Source organism: Neurospora crassa, linkage group IV (genome assembly GCF_000182925.2).
Source record: "Neurospora crassa OR74A linkage group IV, whole genome shotgun sequence".
In the NCBI taxonomy this organism is placed as follows: Eukaryota; Fungi; Ascomycota; class Sordariomycetes; order Sordariales; family Sordariaceae; genus Neurospora; species Neurospora crassa.
In genome coordinates this window covers 5,633,184-5,650,314 of record NC_026504.1, presented here as the reverse complement: position 1 = coordinate 5,650,314, position 17,131 = coordinate 5,633,184, and the positions used below count along the sequence as shown (strand labels likewise).

The 17,131-nt window shown below is 52.9% G+C and overlaps 3 protein-coding genes across 4 annotated transcripts; 2 read left to right on the top strand and 1 right to left on the bottom strand.

Annotated features, from left to right (window-relative positions):
- Nucleotides 1-643: 643 nt before the first annotated feature.
- NCU05239 (chitin synthase A) lies at nucleotides 644-5,704 on the top strand. The gene is made up of 3 exons (XM_956910.3): nucleotides 644-1,253; nucleotides 2,076-3,931; nucleotides 3,984-5,704. Exons 1-3 carry the CDS (start codon nucleotides 1,027-1,029, stop codon nucleotides 5,192-5,194), a joined length of 3,294 nt encoding a protein of 1,097 aa, XP_962003.3. The 5' UTR covers nucleotides 644-1,026; the 3' UTR covers nucleotides 5,195-5,704.
- Nucleotides 5,705-5,989: 285 nt separating this feature from the next.
- NCU05240 (hypothetical protein) lies at nucleotides 5,990-7,788 on the bottom strand. Its single transcript, XM_956911.3, has 2 exons — nucleotides 6,890-7,788; nucleotides 5,990-6,766 (listed from the first exon to the last, which is right to left on the bottom strand). Exons 1-2 carry the CDS (start codon nucleotides 7,205-7,207, stop codon nucleotides 6,425-6,427), a joined length of 660 nt encoding a protein of 219 aa, XP_962004.1. The 5' UTR covers nucleotides 7,208-7,788; the 3' UTR covers nucleotides 5,990-6,424.
- Nucleotides 7,789-10,952: 3,164 nt separating this feature from the next.
- NCU05242 lies at nucleotides 10,953-17,027 on the top strand. Of its 2 annotated transcripts, none has more exons than XM_011395843.1 (4): nucleotides 10,953-11,620; nucleotides 12,995-13,731; nucleotides 13,787-14,647; nucleotides 14,699-17,027. In XM_011395843.1, the coding sequence occupies exons 2-4, from the start codon at nucleotides 13,388-13,390 to the stop codon at nucleotides 16,593-16,595; spliced, it is 3,102 nt and encodes a 1,033-aa protein (XP_011394145.1). In that variant the 5' UTR covers nucleotides 10,953-11,620; nucleotides 12,995-13,387; the 3' UTR covers nucleotides 16,596-17,027. The 2 variants fall into 2 exon arrangements, with proteins under 2 accessions (XP_011394145.1, XP_011394144.1); XM_011395842.1 differs by having other exon boundaries at nucleotides 12,769-13,731.
- The last annotated feature ends 104 nt before the right edge of the window (nucleotides 17,028-17,131 follow it).

Genomic DNA, 17,131 nt, shown 5'->3' with positions numbered 1-17,131 from the left:
TTATCTGAACAGAGCGAGGGCGGTGATCTGATTTGATCCAGATGATACCGATGAGACCTGCCACTCAAACCATATTCGATAGTATGTCTTTGAATCTTCAACTACCTACATACAAAAGCTGTCACAAGCACAACAAGCTGCGCATCACCAAGCATCTGCGGTCTTGGTCCCCACTGGCCGAATTCATTGGTAGCCAATAGCGGTTGCATTTACCCGGCCTCACTACCACTGTACTGTAGCCATTGACAGGCATAGGTAGGGTATCCTCCGCCTGGGGCTGCGCAACCCGACCGACCGACCGACCGACCGACCTCCTTCTGCTGGCGCCGCTTCTCCAGCTTCGACAAGGACGGGGGGGGGAAGTCAGCCCAGCCACCCAATTGCGGGAGCTCCCTCCGCACGTTGTCTCTTTTTCTGGTTCATGGGGGGGGACGGGGATTGCGCAAGGAACAACGGGGAACGACAGACGACGACTACCAAAGATTTCACCGCATTTCAACTAAAAGAAGAAAAGCAGGACGACGACGGGAACAAACGAATTGATCCCCCTTGAACGTTCACCGTTACTAAGTAGGCAGCCCCACGATAGAGGTAACATGAACCCCCGTTTCCACATCTCCATCTCTCACACCTCAGTGGAGGACCTGGACGGTGGTGACCCGACCCGACCCGGCAATTGCGATCTAGATGATCTAGTTCATGCTAACTGACGCGCAGTAGGTAGTCGACATCCATTCGACTTTTTCTATCCAAACAACAACGCCTTTACTGCTGTCACTTGACCCGCCGTATTGCTGTTCAGTCACGTCAGTCTGTCAGTCAGTCTGTCGGTCAATCGGGTAGCCTATCAACAAATCCCAATCCACCAACCGAACGACCGGAGAGGGGCCGCGTCAGTGACATAGTGGTTGTCTGCCTACATACTACACCCACAAGTCAGGTCCATTGTACTATCCATCATCGCATTGAGAGCCAGGACAGGAAAAGCCGCAACAAGTCTCAATCTCACATACACCACCCGACACTATGGCCGGGTATGGTCACAGCACCGCCGGCGGCTTCGGCAGCGGCAGCGGCAGCGGTCCGCCAGGCCCTCAGTACATGCTCCCCCAATACGACGAAGGCGACGACCCCGATGCCGATGCGACTCCAGCTGGTCAGGGCGTCCGCCTGTTGACGAACCTCGACAACAGCTCGTACATCTCAGTTTCCGAAATCACCAGCCAGAGTTCACATAGAGATAATATCAGGCCGTATGTCATGCCCCTCCTCTCACAACCCTTCCATACCAATGCCTCAACCCAGACACATACCCGAACACAGAGTCCTCCCTTCCATTCCAACACCAGTCCCAAAACAAAACAAGGCCATGACGAAGCCGTCGTGGTCAATACCCCCCCTGCCCCATTTCCTTCCCTGTCCCGGTCAGTGCCCAACAAGGGACCAGAGAATCAGGAACATCAAGGAAAGAAGACGGACCTGGAGACGCCCCCGAATTCAAATCAGAAAGAGCACGCGGCCACCACCGAAGAAGACGACTCCGACATGGGAAAGGCCGTGACGTTTGCTGGCGCGCCAGAGATCCTGGGAAGCGAAGACCCTCAACAGCAATACGCCCACCTACCTCACTATCCTCCACCATACAGTCCTTTTCGACCCGAGGAACAAGATCAATTCCTTATGCGACAGCAGCAGCGACAGCAACAACAACAACAACAACAACAACAACAACAACAACAACAAGCGAAAGCGCAGCCGCAGCAACAAGGAGAATCTCAGTTACGGGAAGGAGGAAAGTTGCACAAGAGAAAGAGGCTGGGTCAAGTGAAGCCTCTTAAGCTGTCTGCGCCTCCACCTACTCTTGCATTGCCCACAATTCCAGAGGGAACATCCCCGCGACGAGCGTCGCTTCGGGAGGCGCGCAAGAAGAAGCAAAGAAGCAAGCAGCGGCTCAGCAACATTACCGAAGAAAGGGACTCTACAAGATCACTTACACCACCACCCTCGGTTCACTTTGGATCACCGAAAAGGCGAAACTCAGAAGCAGCACGCTCACATATTATTCCTAATCACAGCAGCCGGTTACGACAAGCTTATGAGCCTTCGATCGACGCCCGCACCTACGAACCATCACTAGATACCCGAACATACGAACCCTCGATTAGCGATCGACGACACATGTACGAACCCTCCATCGACGAACGATCATCATACATGGATCCCCCACGCATCCCACCACCCGACGGCGGATCTTACGTTTCTTCCTACATGGGCACCGAGAGCATGGTTTCGGGACACGGGAGACCATGGAGTCCAGAATCAGCAACCGGTTATCGAGTTCCGCCACAAGGACGGTACGAGCCTTCAGAAATCGATGGTCATGCCAGGCCAGGGACACCGGGATCGAGTTACGGAAATGCGAGGCGACCGCTTCCCTCGGCACCAGCGCCTTTACACTACAATAGCCCAAGTCGCGCAGCGAGTCATTATCCACGGTACCATGGAGGTTATGCGGACGACGTGACAGTTAGCATGGGACCGGACGACGATCGTACAGATATCTTTGGCCCCGAAACCGATCTCAGCGAAACGCGCCACCTCAACGACGCATACGGGTTTCGGTCATCCCAGATCACCCTCAGCGAAGATCCCCACGGCACCCACGCGCGTTCCCGGTACGACGACGAAGACGATGTGAGCACCACTTATTCCTCCAACACGGGCACCAGCGCTTCAGGTGTCGACAAGTTCGAGCATTACGGTCCCATTCCGGAGGAAGGCAAGCACGAGCGGCGCGGCGTGCGACCACCACAGATGTCGAGGAAGGAAGTCCAGCTCATCAACGGCGAACTCGTTCTCGAGTGCAAGATTCCGACTATATTGTATTCGTTTTTGCCCAGGAGAGACGAAGTGGAGTTTACGCACATGCGGTACACAGCCGTCACTTGTGACCCTGATGACTTTGTTGCCAGGGGTTACAAGTTGCGCCAGAATATCGGTCGTACCGCCAGGGAGACGGAGCTGTTCATCTGCGTGACCATGTACAACGAGGACGAGTTCGGATTCACACGGACTATGCACGCAGTCATGAAGAACATTTCGCATTTTTGTTCCCGAAACAAGAGTAGGACGTGGGGAGCGGATGGGTGGCAGAAGATTGTGGTCTGTGTGGTTTCGGATGGACGAGAGATCATTCACCCCCGGACCTTGGACGCCCTCGCAGCCATGGGCGTTTACCAGCACGGTATCGCCAAGAACTTTGTCAACCAGAAGGCGGTGCAGGCCCACGTTTACGAGTACACGACACAAGTGTCTCTGGACAGCGACCTCAAGTTCAAGGGCGCCGAGAAGGGCATCGTGCCCTGCCAGATGATTTTTTGCTTGAAGGAGAAGAACCAAAAGAAACTCAACTCGCATAGATGGTTCTTCAACGCCTTTGGCAAAGCCTTGAACCCGAATGTGTGTATCCTCCTAGACGTCGGCACCCGCCCCGGCGGCACAAGTCTCTACCATCTCTGGAAAGCCTTCGACACGGATTCCAACGTGGCGGGGGCCTGCGGGGAAATCAAAGCGATGAAGGGGCGGTTTGGCGGGAATTTGCTCAACCCTCTGGTGGCTAGTCAGAACTTTGAGTACAAGATGAGCAATATTCTGGACAAACCGTTGGAGTCGGTGTTTGGGTACATCACGGTGTTGCCGGGCGCCTTGTCGGCGTATCGGTACCATGCGCTGCAGAACGATGAGACGGGCCATGGGCCGTTGAGTCAGTATTTCAAGGGCGAGACGCTCCATGGGCAGCACGCGGATGTGTTTACGGCGAACATGTACTTGGCCGAGGACCGAATTCTGTGTTGGGAGTTGGTGGCCAAGAGGGGTGAGAGGTGGGTGTTGAAGTATGTGAAGGGGTGTACGGGTGAGACGGATGTGCCTGGTGAGTTGCCCCCCTTTTTTGCTGTGTGATAAGTTATACTAACGAGTTGTAGACACCGTCCCGGAATTCGTCTCGCAACGTCGTCGTTGGCTCAACGGTGCCTTCTTCGCCGCCGTCTACTCCCTCGTCCACTTTCGACAAATCTGGAAAACCGACCACACCTTTATGCGCAAAGCCCTTCTCCACGTCGAATTCCTCTACCACCTCCTGCAACTCCTCTTCACCTACTTCTCCCTGGCCAACTTCTACCTCGCCTTCTACTTTATCGCCGGCGGTCTCGCCGATCCCCACGTCGACCCTTTTAACTCGGACGGCCACGTCGCGCGCATCATCTTCAACATCCTCCGCTACGTCTGCGTCCTGCTGATCTGCACACAATTCATCTTGTCCCTCGGCAACCGTCCGCAGGGTGCCAAAAGAATGTATCTCGCATCCATGATCATCTACGCCGTCATCATGGTGTACACCACCTTCGCCACCATCTTCATCGTCGTGCGACAAATCCAACCCTCTCAAAAATCCGACGACAAGCCCGACCTCGAACTCGGCAACAACGTCTTCACCAACCTGATCGTCTCCGTGGCTAGTACCCTCGGGCTCTACTTCGTCATGTCCTTTCTCTATCTCGACCCCTGGCACATGTTCACCTCGGCCATCCAGTACTTTGTCCTGCTGCCTTCCTACATCTGCACGCTCCAGATCTACGCCTTTTGCAACACCCACGACGTCACATGGGGCACCAAAGGCGACAACGTGATGCGCACCGATCTCGGAGGCGCCATTGGCAAGGGAAGCACCGTCGAACTGGAAATGCCTTCGGACCAACTCGACATCGACTCGGGATACGACGAATGTCTACGTAATCTCCGCGATCGCGTCATGGTCCCTGCCGTTCCCGTGTCCGAGGACCAGCTGCAGCAGGATTACTACAAGTCGGTGCGCACGTACATGGTGGTGTCGTGGATGGTGGCCAACGCGACGCTGGCCATGGCGGTCTCGGAAGCGTATGGCGATTCGGAAATTGGGGATAATTTTTACTTGCGGTTTATCCTGTGGGCGGTGGCGGCCCTGGCGCTGTTTAGAGCGTTGGGGTCGACGACGTTTGCGGCGATTAATCTGGTGAGTGCTCTCGTGGAGGGCAGGGTCAGGCTGAGGTTGAATATGAAAGGGTTTAGGTGGATTAAGGAGAAGTGGGGGGATGCGGATGTGAAGGGCAAGTTTGAGGGGTTGGGGGATCGGGCGAGGGGGTTGGCGAGGCGGTGATGTCTTGTTTGTTTGGGATTCGATTCTGTTGTTTTTCATGATTTTCATGCCTGCTGCTGTGATTACGTTGTGGTCAGGCAGGCAGCGAGCAGCAAGCAGCAAGCAGCAAGCGAGCGAGCGAGTTCGTTTTTTTCTTCTTTTTTTGTTCCTCTTCTTCTTCTTTTCTTACGACGACATCTCACGACGTTACGAGATTCTTCTTTTACTTACTTACTTACTTACTTACTTACCTACCTTTTACGGATGGGTGGGTGGGGATCATTTGGGACTAAGGGATATGGAAAGGGCTGGCGGCCTTTTTGATGGATATAGTACTGGTTTTTTTTTTTTTTTCTTTCACTGAGTTGATGATACCACATTATTGTATGGATTGTTTGTTTGTTTGTTTGTTTGTTTGGGATGGATATATAGGGCTCAGCTGGCTAGCTACCTACTAAGGATACCAAATGATTTTGATTGATACCATTACTACTACCACCACCACCACCAATTGTTTGGTATAATTTTGAGGATTACATACAATAACTGTCAATGGTTAGGTAGGTTACTTCGGTCCTTTCTTTACTATGTACGTATATATGTATGTATGTATGTATATATGGTTGTGTTGTGTTAAGAGAGAGAGATGTGTTGGGTAGGTACATACATATACATACATAGAGAGAAGTACCGGCCGAAAGTTGATGACAAAGTTGGGTGGGTGTTGGTTGTCTCCCTTGCTTCCTTGTCCCTATTGTAGTCGGTTCTAGTTCACGTCCACTTTCACTGAACTTGGAGAATCAGGAACTGATCGTTCGTGGAAAGAACTTTCCGTTGTGCTCTAGAGGTGCCGATATTCTATTCTGTTCTAGTTACTATTCACAGACTGGCGGGACCGAAATGACTGCGCTGCGATACGTGTGGCGGGGAGGAAGTGGATGGACTGGGGGTTAGGTAGCCTAGTTGGTCAAGGTTGTGCGTCTGTCTGTCATGAGTAGTGTAGAATAACATATATGACTTGTAGATGGGGTCGCCAAACTGGGCGCCAGCATACAACGTAAATAACCACAAAGAAGAAAGAGAAAAAAAGGGGGAAATGTTGACGACTTTTCACAGCACCGTCGGTGCAACCGATAGCTACCTACCTAGCTAGCTAGCTGTGATGCTTCCGTACCTCCCTCCCTCCCCTGAGTCCTGAGTCCCATCAGACCTTCCCTTCCCGAACCATGTCTCTTCCTCAATTCATCCACTTCACTCCTCCACCGGCAACGTAATGTACTCCCGCGGCTTAACCACCTTTCTTTTCGGCACCCCCTGCGAAGTAGTGCGGATCTTGTGCAAAAAATCAACAATGATATCGTTCTCCTGGACACCCAGCCCATTAAAGTGCTTGCGCACCGTGCTGGTCAACTGGTCCTTGCTTTGTCTGCGGTACTCCCTGCGTCGCGCGATCGTGGGCGAGTAGAGCCCGACGCTGCCTGGCTGGGTGAGGACCCATTGGTGGACGGGGTTCGCGTAGGCGGTGGGGGTTTGTAGGCGGTAGGCTCGGCGGTAGGCGTGGAGGACTTCGCGCTCGAAGGCGGGCCATTGGAGCTGTGGGAAAGAGGGATAGGTTAGCTTGTGGACGGTCAATGGGAGGGGAGGAGTGGGGAAGTCAATTGCGGTTTGGAGGGGGGGATTGGGAATGGTGAATAGGTTGGGTGGGGTTGGACGTACACCTCCTGAGTTGCTTGTCTCCGATTGTGTTGTTGTGGTTGTCGTGGTCGTCGACGCTGTTGTCGTCGTCGTCGTCGTCGTCGTCGTAGGATGCGGATGCGAAGTAGGACCGGCGGCAAGAACGGCGGCGGCGTTGGTCACCTCACGCAGACTCGAGCCCGTGGAACTTGCGCCTCGTCGCATCTTGGTGCCTCCGGTATGGCCATTCTTCTTTCCTGTTCCTCCTCCTCCTCCTCCTGCTGCTGCTCCTCCGCCTCCTCCCTCGTGGGGAGTGTCTTGCTTGTCGTCGTGGTTTTGGTTCTTCCTTGGTGGTGCCATGGCGTACTATAGGTTTTTGTTACGGACGAGGAGAAACGGATCGCAGAGTCGACTGGCTGAATCGGTTGGAGGAGCGTCTGGTTGTCGCGTAGACTTCAGTCAAATCGGAACGGTGGGTGGTTATGGTATCGAGCAGAGGAGAGCTTCGGGTTGGGTAGTAGTATGGTGTGTACGATTCGTAGTGGCTTTTGGATCACATCGTAAGGTCCAAGGTGGTGGTGGTGGGCGGCTCTGAGGCAGTCGTGGTGGTGGTGTTGCGGTGACCCAAAGTGGCATTGGAGTGTGCCTGGGTGTCGGGTGAGAGGGGAAGGAGGACTGGAGACGGGAAAGACGGGCGGGCGGGCGGGCTGGGATCTGGGGATGGGCAATCGTAGGTCAAGTTGGGAAGAGATTGCAATAGTAAGTAAGGAAACCTGGGCTCCGGCCGGCACACACACACGCCCCAGGGCTGCTGTCAGGGCAGTCAAGGTAAGTAGTCAAGGCAGTCAGGGCAACCTAAGCAAGGCCCGATTGACATTGATTGATTCGTCCCAGGCAGGCTGCAATGCCGCAAGCAACTAAGCAAGCTGCCGTGCAGTGCGTGTGTCCTGCAAAAAAAAAAAAAAAAAAAAAAAAAAAAAAGGCCATCCCCCGGCGTGACCGGGTTACTGGTGAGCCGGATGATCCCTGGAAAGCTCTGACGACACTTGACTCTCCTCTCCTCGTAGTGTACCTACTTGACGATAGCGTGTGGCTGGGCGCATTTTCGTCTTATCTGAATGGCCAATACTTGAATCCAGTGCCACACTTTCCCCTCACAAATGGAGGAATGATCTGAACTTGTATACCTATACCTAGGCCCCGCCCGTTAAAGTGTTAAGACTGACCAAACGTCTGCCACGAACGCGACGCGCGAGTCCATCCAGCCAGCCATTCAAAAGTGGACCCCGAGATTCAGACGAAAGACACATCGATGCTGCCCCTGCCGAGCCTGCTTTTACTATTGCATTGCGTCCGGCAGAAAAGAGACTCCCGCAGTGGAAATAAAAAATCTCAAAAACTGTGAAATGCGGTTTTGGGTATGCGTTTTGAATCGAGTATAACTCTACAGGTACTCATATATAATCTGAAGCGGGATCATCACGACCGCCGCTGGACTGAATCTGGCAACTCTCGGGCGTCACCTCAACAGATAGTCAAATCGAGACCAAGTGTGGATTTTTGGAAGTCTCCTATGTGATAATCATCAAGCCTGGCGGTATAAACAGTTGTCCATGGTTCATCCCAGGTGCAAAAAGCATGGTCAGGGTAAGCTTGACAGGGCTGAGGTTCCATAAGAGAGAGCTTCCAGAACGTCCATCTAGCAGGATGTCCTACCTATGTAGGCATGTGTCGAGTCGAGTCGATACAGCTCAGTTCCACTTTGATGGTTGGTTCAAAGTTCGGTTTGGCATAAGCACAGATTACTGGTACGACAATTTTATATCGCTCAGCTCCTCTTCCCTTTTCCGTCGACATGCATCATGGCTGGCTGGCTGGCTGCAAGTGGGAGACGAAAGTGGCGCTTATGAGAGATGGTAGTGCTGTGCCGCGACATTTCTGGAGGCATAAGTTGTCTCTGGCCCTTGAGGTGTGTCGGTCCCTGTCCCCTTCGAGCTCCCTACATGGCCCCGGCCTTCCTTCTGTTCAGTTGAAGAATGGTGAGTTGTGGGGAAGATGCATGGCATCCCACGTTCCTGTCTCATCATTTATTCGTGTAAGCCTTCTCGAACCGTTCGCCTAAAATCGGAGAATCTGGTTCGGGGTTCACCCGTCCGTTCGGGTTGGGGGTCGCTCCGCGGGTATATATATATATATGTTACAAGGTGTCGAAAATGGTGGCGCGTAGGTACCGTGACGATGTGATGGTTAGTTAATTTGATATTTGGGCGTCGTCCGTCACGGTCAGGCTGCGAATTATTGACTTGTGCTGTTCTGACAGCGGCATCATTTGGAAACTGTCTGTCTAATGAGACCCTTGATTGTTCTTGGCTGTTCGGGACCAGAATATCTTGATGAGTGTGAAGATGACTGAGAGACTGGCCAAGGCCCACCTGCAGACTACCATCGACACATATACATCAATGCTTAAAAGTTTGTTAGCGCGGTTCTTACGACAGGGGTTTGCGAGACTTCACAGAAAAATAACGGGACAACCACATTCAAAGCGAAAAAATGGAGAAAGTGTATAAACTATTCGAAACGCATCTGGTTGATACCAACTTCTTGCATCAAAAAAGGTGGAATATTCGTTAAGTTGCGAAGAGTGTGTAGTAAAGTCCCGCGCTAACGAACTTTCAAGGGGTGATGTGTATGCTGCTGCAGAAGGCGCGATTGAAGCAGCCAAGGATCGAGGAGTCGGGTTCCAATCACACGCAGTGAGCATGACACTTCTTCCGGTTCGTACCATTCAAGATACCTCTACCTACCAGAACAACACAATAATTTTGAAGACGGCAGTATACTAATGGACCGTGGATTTGTCAGGTCAACATCGTAGATTTAACGGGCCGGGTGATATCTAATTGTGAGTGATGGTGGAATAAATGGACAGGGCTCATGAGAAGATGACCAATTAGATAATAGACATTTGGAGTCCCCACCTGGACTCCTCAATATCAGCAGGGTACCCTTGCTCGGCGAGCATCTCACTGAATGTTCACTGACGGCCTTTCTTTGTAACTTTCACCACTTTGACAGGATACACTATTCGAAGTGCTGCGTTAGGCCAATGTCATCACATTGATTAACTACTATTCATACACTTGGCTTGAGCTGTGATGCAATCAATCTCATGCCTAGGTAGCCTGGGTCTGTGGTGTCGGTACTCAAGCAAGAAACTACTCGTCACATTTTTTCCATCGGTTGGATGCGCAACTTTGGAAGGCATGACCTGCGTTTCTGCATGCATCGTTCTGCGTCAACGGAAGCGAGGTCGCAACTGCAGAGGGTTGCGACTGAAAAGAGACGTCGTGGACTCTTGAGTGAACTACTTACCGATCCAACAAAATCATGTCAAAAGAAGAACCCAAATAAACACCTCAGCAAGTCACCATCATTCCCACCAGCACAGGCACATACAGCCTGGCATTCTCGGTTTTACATAGTATGTCGGGCCGGTCTCCTGTTGTCAGCATGAGTGGATATCACTTGTATATAGGTCAATCCTTTTCCAAATCTCGTACGGCAAAGATGCTACAGAAGCATTACATATGATGCCCCTGAGACCCATAGGGATCGTCATCATACCTATGCCCGGCTGTAAGCTTGCAGGTTCCCATTCGCGTGGGAAGTGGAGGCCGGCCGGCCGTGTTGGCACGTCAATTCCGCCGAGAACACACGATAGCGTCAGGCACAAATGGCACCCCGTCACTTTCACATGGCCCGTCTGTCGTTCAATGCAGAATGTCACTTTTCATCTAGTCCATCCAGATACTACAGTGGCGTGACGTCGGTTGGCTATAAAAGACATGGAAGGTCGGCGGATATAGTGTACTTGGTAGTAGTGTAGAGGAGAGGTAATGTAATTCTGGAAAACGATACGATACACCTACCTACTCCAGGTAGAGAGGTATGTAACCCGAGGGGACCGACCCCGGAAGGTGGGGCCGTTGCACCCCAATCGCACGCTAGGGTCGGACCAAGAACGGCCCCTCTTAGCATGGTGGACTCGCGTGCTACATACCCCGTCTGGCCCGTCGAGCCATGGCTCTCAGGCTCCCGCTGCCTGGCCCGGGCTAGACGGGAGGAGGGAGGCACCCAGGCACTCCTCCCCCTCCCCTCTTCGGCAGCAGATGGATTCCATTCCCCATCCATAAGTTCCCAGAGAGACCCGACTCGACCCCCCACACGGAGGAACTCCAGTCTTCCAGTCTCCTCCCTCCAGTCCCGCGCGCTGCCAGGCACTTCCCCAGACATTCTCCCCTTGGGTCAACAGGAACCTACCCACGTTCAACCCGCGCCGGCAGACAAAAGACAACCTACCTAGCAAGGGCACTTCCTCCGCCTGATTGACAGCGGCAATATTTCACACGGATTACATACGATCCTTCGTTACGACGGGACTACTACTAGTCTGTTCAGCCCTCGGCTGCCTACAGTACCTTGCTGTGCTACAATCTAGTATACACCCTCGATCACGATTACGACAAAACCACCAAGGAAAAACTGAGTGATCAGTCAAACTACCTTTACCTACCCCGGTGTTTCCCCACCCGGCTTACGGGCAATTTGGTTCGACAATTCAACCACCTGAAAGGTTGAGGTCCCGTTGCTTACCTTCCGTCCATCCCGATTGCCGTCCTGACCTCCGTCTTCCGACTCCGCTTCCAATCCCGATTCCGGCTGGACTCCTTCCATCAAACTCAAACGACTCTAGACATCTTCACAAAGTAGGTATGTTATATCTCCATCAACCATCATGATATAGACGGCCATGTTCCCCTGCCCTACCTATGCCAGCATGAGTACAGATCCCTCCGGCGTCGGCAGTCTGCAGTCTCATCTCATCAACAAGTGTTCGAGAAGGCCTCATATTAGGTGGTCTCGTGGATATCATGGGTAACCCCGGGCATGTCACCACTCAGAGCAGTGCCAGCGCATTCTTGACGAGACACAGGCCACCTGACATGCCCAACTATTCTGCCTTTCTCCCTTTGGCACGTCATTGTGTTACAAGCCTGAAGTTTGGGGAGTCTACTTTCATCAGACAATTCAGTTATTCGGGCCAAGTCTGCGTGATCCTTTATGCTGACACTGGCTGGCGCTTCCATCTCATCTGTCACTTTTCACTGCCGTTCTTGGGTCGTACAAGGTGACTTTCCAACAATGTGCTTGTCTTCATGTCTTCTTGTCTTTTCAGTCTTCCATCCTTTCCGCTCTCGTCAAGACACAGCCTATCGATGGATACCCTGTCTTCTTTTCTGAAGCTATTCAGTCTCCCCATGTTCCAGAGGTCCCTACTTGGGCTTGGTGAACCCTCAGCTACACACACACCCGACCGTACCTCACGTCCCTTCCAAACCCCTGCTCATCCCATCGTCCTTCAGTTCCCTCCTCTGACCCCCTGTTCGTCTGCTGTGACCTTGAACCCCACCCAAGCACTGGGCGCGCCGACTGGCTTCAAGTTGCCTCAATCAAGTGAGCTCCTGGCTGGGCTGCTTGCGTGCAGTTCTAGTGTAGGTCTTACAACGAGCATCAGCACCAATGAGGCAAAGGGACCTGTGAGTGGACACTGGCAAAAAGGCTGGGCCTGTTCTTGTTGGATGGACCGGACAAACAGTGTTCCCAAGGAGCCGTGTCCCGTTCGCTTGAACGACGCCTCCCAAAGTACATAATCCAGCCTCTATGGTAGCAAATATCGATTACTCTGCTGGCTGCTGACTACCCCTCCCGTTTTGTCCACCCCCGGTCGCTTTCTCGACTCTCATTCGAATCCTGGCCCCTTCCGGCCTTCAGGCGCCTTTTCCCAATGCGCCCAAGCTGGCGTCCATCGCCATGGATCCGTTCCCAGCGAGCTAGTTACTGATCATTCCACACTCTAGTTCTAGTAGGTCGTCTAGGTCGCCGGGTATTTCTCCCCCCTAACAAGTCTTGACGAGAAACAACAAACAATCGCCTTCTCCAAGTTATCCGCCACGCTACGAACTTCACAGTCCCCGCTCTTACTTCCCCAAAGCTTCTCCTAGTGCGGGGCGGCTTGGCCAGTCTGATGCCGACGGACCCTTTGTCTTCCACCACCGACTTCTGACCCGAAACCATACCTACCAGTCATGATATCCTGAGCCTCAGACCAGCTTGTCTCGGCGAGGAAGACTTCTTGTCCCAACACCACCAAGCCCCCGTGGGCGCGCAGTGGCCAGGATCGGGCCTTCAATCTGTCTCCCCGCGTTCTGCTCCTGACTTCTGTTACACACTTCGGTTCTTTGCCGGAACAAAAAACCATCACCGGGCAAACTTGCTGTTCCTCTGGATCGTGTACCACCCCCCTCCAAGACAGGCGACCCTGATTTGTTCTTGTTCGTGGCCCAGGCAGTTCGACCGCCGTTGCGCCAGCCCTCCATCCTCTAGCCCCTCCTATCCCGGCGCGTGTCACCTTGACCGACACCAAGTGCGACGTGACCCTACCGAGGCCGGAGTCCCCCATTCACAAACCAGGCCATCATGACTTCGGTGCTCCCATCACAGTCTTCCGATATCAAACCTCCTCATTCAGACTGTCTCCCAGACGGAGCCATGCCTCAGTATCAGGAGCCCACGCCTCCTCATAATATCAAGCAGGAAGATGAACAAGAGCGGGGCCGTCGTCGTAGTCGATCTGATGACAAAGATGTCGAAGGGCTCGACCTAGAGGATATGGAAGACGGTGATGGAAATGGGAATGATGCCCACTCGTCCAATGAGGAAGGGCCCGCAAGGAAACGACGCAGAAGCCGCAAGGGTCTGGACAAGAAGTTCGAGTGCCCCGAGCAGGGTTGCGGGAAGAGCTACTCCAGGGCAGAGCATCTGTATGTGAAGCCTTGTTTATACGCACATTCTGCATGCTAATCTTCTCTTTGATAGTTACCGGCATCAGTTGAACCACAACCCCAAACAGGTATACAAGTGCGGAATTGGTGATTGTCAACGGACATTCGTGAGGCTGGACCTTTGCAACCGTCATAAGGAACGCCACACAGCCAAAGGATCAGCATTGAGCAGAAAAGACTCCTTGATGTCCCTGGCCTCCCCGACAACAGATGGCCGTCCCCCTTTTATGACCCAGGGCTCTGCATCTCCAGAAACGAACCGTCTGGGTAATGGTAAAGGCAGGACCCTTTCCATGCAGTTCAACTCACCCAAGGATGCCATGGGAAGCCCATATACGCCCATGACTGCCAGCGCACCCACAAACGGCTACTCCAATGGCATCGACTACATGCAGCATGATGCTCACTATCAGCACATGGCAGGACAAAGATCTCTTCAACATTCGCCAACTGGACCTCAACGGCCGTCAGTGCAGACAAATGTTGGCCCTTATGGGGTGCTGTCTCCTGTTTCAACGCAGCCGGGGTACCATGGTCATTCTGTCAACACATCGCAGTCTGCGGTCCCATATGTCACACCGCAGAATTTTCCTCCTTTTAGTTTACCTCCATCAGATTTCGCTACGACGTCTCCCGCAGCCGTTGTAAGCAGGGAAGCCCAACAGCAAGCCTATGTGCCCCTGACGACTGCAGAGTCTTTTGATCACCACCCGCAAGATACTGGGGAGATTGTGCGGCTGGATCAGATGAGTATGCAGCAGACAATGCCGGTCTTTGGCACTGACAGCATCCTCAACAAGTCACCATATGTTGGAATGCCTGAAGATTTCATGGCCTACCTGTTCAACACCCATGGTGAAGGATCACCCACCGTAGTTCCTGTCCAGGGGCTAAAGTAAGTATCACCGAAAACCAGTCCCCGTTCGCTCTGCTAACGTAAAGTCAGTTATGGGGAGTTCTCGACCAACCAGTATCCGTTCTACAATGATCCTAGTCAGATGGGCTACTTCCCACAAATGGCTCCTCAACAAATCATGTCCGTCGAGAACCTTCTGGACCAAAACCTCCCCGAATCAGTAATTTCCGATCCGAAGAGCGCCGAGATATTCGAACTTATTAAGGAAAGGTTTCACGAAAATGGCCATACGCCGATTGAGAGGCAACGCGACAACATTCTCGAGGGCGACCGCAACAACGAAAACCACATGTTGAGCCGGAAGATGATGCAAGCCTACATTGTGTCCTACTGGCTCCATTTCAGCGACCAGATTCCCATCCTTCATAAGCCTACCTTTTCTCCCGACAAAACACCAAACTTGCTCCTGATCGCCATGATGACCATTGGCGCCGCATGCCTGGATAAGGCGTACGGTCAGAAAGTCACCAAGGCGGGTGCCGAGCTGTCCAACTTTTTAGCCTGGCATCTTAGATGGGAGATGTTCCAGGACCCCAACTGCCGGCCGCCAGCCAAGCTTTGGGTGTTCCAGACGCTCCTGCTTCTCGAGCTGTATGAGAAGATGTACTCGACGAGAGAATTGCACGAAAGAGCCCATATTCACCACGCCACGACTATCACGTTGATGCGTCGTGGCAGGGCCTTGATCGGCAAGTCGGCTTTGGATTCTCCCCCGAACCCGAGAGATGATAAAACCAATGGTTCGAGACATTCGTCAACATCGGGCATGGCCCACACGCCAGACGAGTGGTGGAATCATTGGATTACCAATGAAGCGACTCGTCGTGCAGCATTTGCAGCCTTTGTAATTGACTCGATTCACGCCACCATGTTTGGCCATTCGACCGTCATGGTGGCCCATGAGATGCGCCTACCACTACCGTGTGACGACAAGCTTTGGAAGGCAAAGAGTAGCGCAGAGGTGGGAAAGATTGAGGCGGAGCTCATGTCACAGGGCAAGCCGATCGGGTTTCTTGATGGGCTCAAGCGGACGTTGAACGGCCAGACGGTGCAAACCAACTCATTCGGTCGCACCATTCTGATGGCGGGTCTGCTGAGCGTCAGCTGGCACATGAACCAGAGAGACCTCCAGGTTAATTCCCTTGGGGCTACCACGGCTCTTGGAGGTCGCGACAAGTGGCGGACCACGCTTACCCGCGCGTTCGATTCCTGGAAGAAGGAATTCGACCGGGCTTTAGAGGAGAAGCGAGGCGACATGGCTGACCCTTATTTCTTTGGAGTCAGGGGCAACGAGACCGACGTGGTATTCGAAAGTCGCGTTGTCTTGCACCATTTGGCGCACATGGCCATGCACATCGACATTGTCGACTGCCAGATCTTTGCCCGAGCCAAGCGCCTGTTGGGTCGAGCAATTGGCGCGCAAGATCTCAGCAGCGCTACACGTCGCATGAAAGACCAGTGGGCTCCCTCGGCCAAAGCCCGCGACGCAACGTTCTACGCCCTGCAATTCTTGCAATCCGTTTTACTCCCGACGGGCTCTGGCTCTCCCCAATCCAACGGCTACAGCAGCCATATGGACGAAGAATACTCGGCCCGCGACGACGTCCTCCTCAACCGACCCTGGGTCTTGTACTTTGCCGCTCTCGTGGTGTGGTGCTACGGCTATGCTCTGGAGGGTGCATGTCCCGGGCTTCCCATGCCGACTACCCACCAGGATGCCGTCCGGCAGATGCGCGAGTACCTGATCAAGTATGGCAGCATTCAGTCGCCGGAGGATCTCAAGTCGATGAGGGGTATCAACCAGAATACGGCGCTGTTGGTGGTGTTGAAGGACACATTCCGAGTGACGAGGTGGGAATTGCTTCACGAGGGTGCCACACTGTTAAATAACTGCATTCTTTTGAATGCTGGGGCAACAGTGCCTTGATTGTAGGTAGTCTTTGCAACTCTCATGGCTTGGGTTTTACGCGCTCCGTATTCCAATCTTGCCAGCGAAGGGCGTAGTTTTTGGCGGTGGCAGGCGATTATGATGTTCTAGGGGAACCAATGTTGATGTTGAAGGTATGACGAGCTGAGATGATGGCATGGCGGTACATGAAGGGGAGCGAGTTGTATACCTACAAGAGGACATTTGTTGCGTTTGTGGTGGATGGGCCTCCTTCTGAGTTGTTATTCTTTCACCACACATACTTCATTTCATGTATACCCCAGCTGTATGTTTTGTGGTTTTCATTTTCTCAATGTTATTTTCTCCTTCTCACAAATGGGTGGCTAGCGCTGCGTTTCTGGCCTGATTATATAACAAAGCACCTCCTCACTTGCTTGCCCTTGTCCCTCGGCTTTACAAGCATTATCTCCGGTTTGCGGCACTGTTCACTTGACGAAAGCGTTTGCGTGGTACAATGGCTGATTCGATCATTCCCTCCCCTCTGATTCGATTCCCGAGGGGTAACATTAATGACC

What these genes read in the sequence shown, in the direction of transcription:
- NCU05239 (XM_956910.3), top strand. Translation starts at nt 1,027, where the DNA reads ATGGCCGGGTATGGTCACAGCACCGCCGGCGGCTTCGGCAGCGGCAGC. An exon ending in CATAGAGATAATATCAGGCC is followed by an intron (nt 1,254 to 2,075) that starts GTATGTCATGCC and finishes TCCTAATCACAG; the next exon opens with CAGCCGGTTACGACAAGCTT. An exon ending in GGGTGAGACGGATGTGCCTG is followed by an intron (nt 3,932 to 3,983) that starts GTGAGTTGCCCC and finishes AACGAGTTGTAG; the next exon opens with ACACCGTCCCGGAATTCGTC.
- NCU05240 (XM_956911.3), bottom strand. Translation starts at nt 7,207, where the DNA reads ATGGCACCACCAAGGAAGAACCAAAACCACGACGACAAGCAAGACACT. An exon ending in AGACAAGCAACTCAGGAGGT is followed by an intron (nt 6,767 to 6,889) that starts GTACGTCCAACC and finishes TCTTTCCCACAG; the next exon opens with CTCCAATGGCCCGCCTTCGA.
- NCU05242 (XM_011395843.1), top strand. Translation starts at nt 13,388, where the DNA reads ATGACTTCGGTGCTCCCATCACAGTCTTCCGATATCAAACCTCCTCAT. An exon ending in TACTCCAGGGCAGAGCATCT is followed by an intron (nt 13,732 to 13,786) that starts GTATGTGAAGCC and finishes TCTCTTTGATAG; the next exon opens with TTACCGGCATCAGTTGAACC. An exon ending in GTTCCTGTCCAGGGGCTAAA is followed by an intron (nt 14,648 to 14,698) that starts GTAAGTATCACC and finishes ACGTAAAGTCAG; the next exon opens with TTATGGGGAGTTCTCGACCA.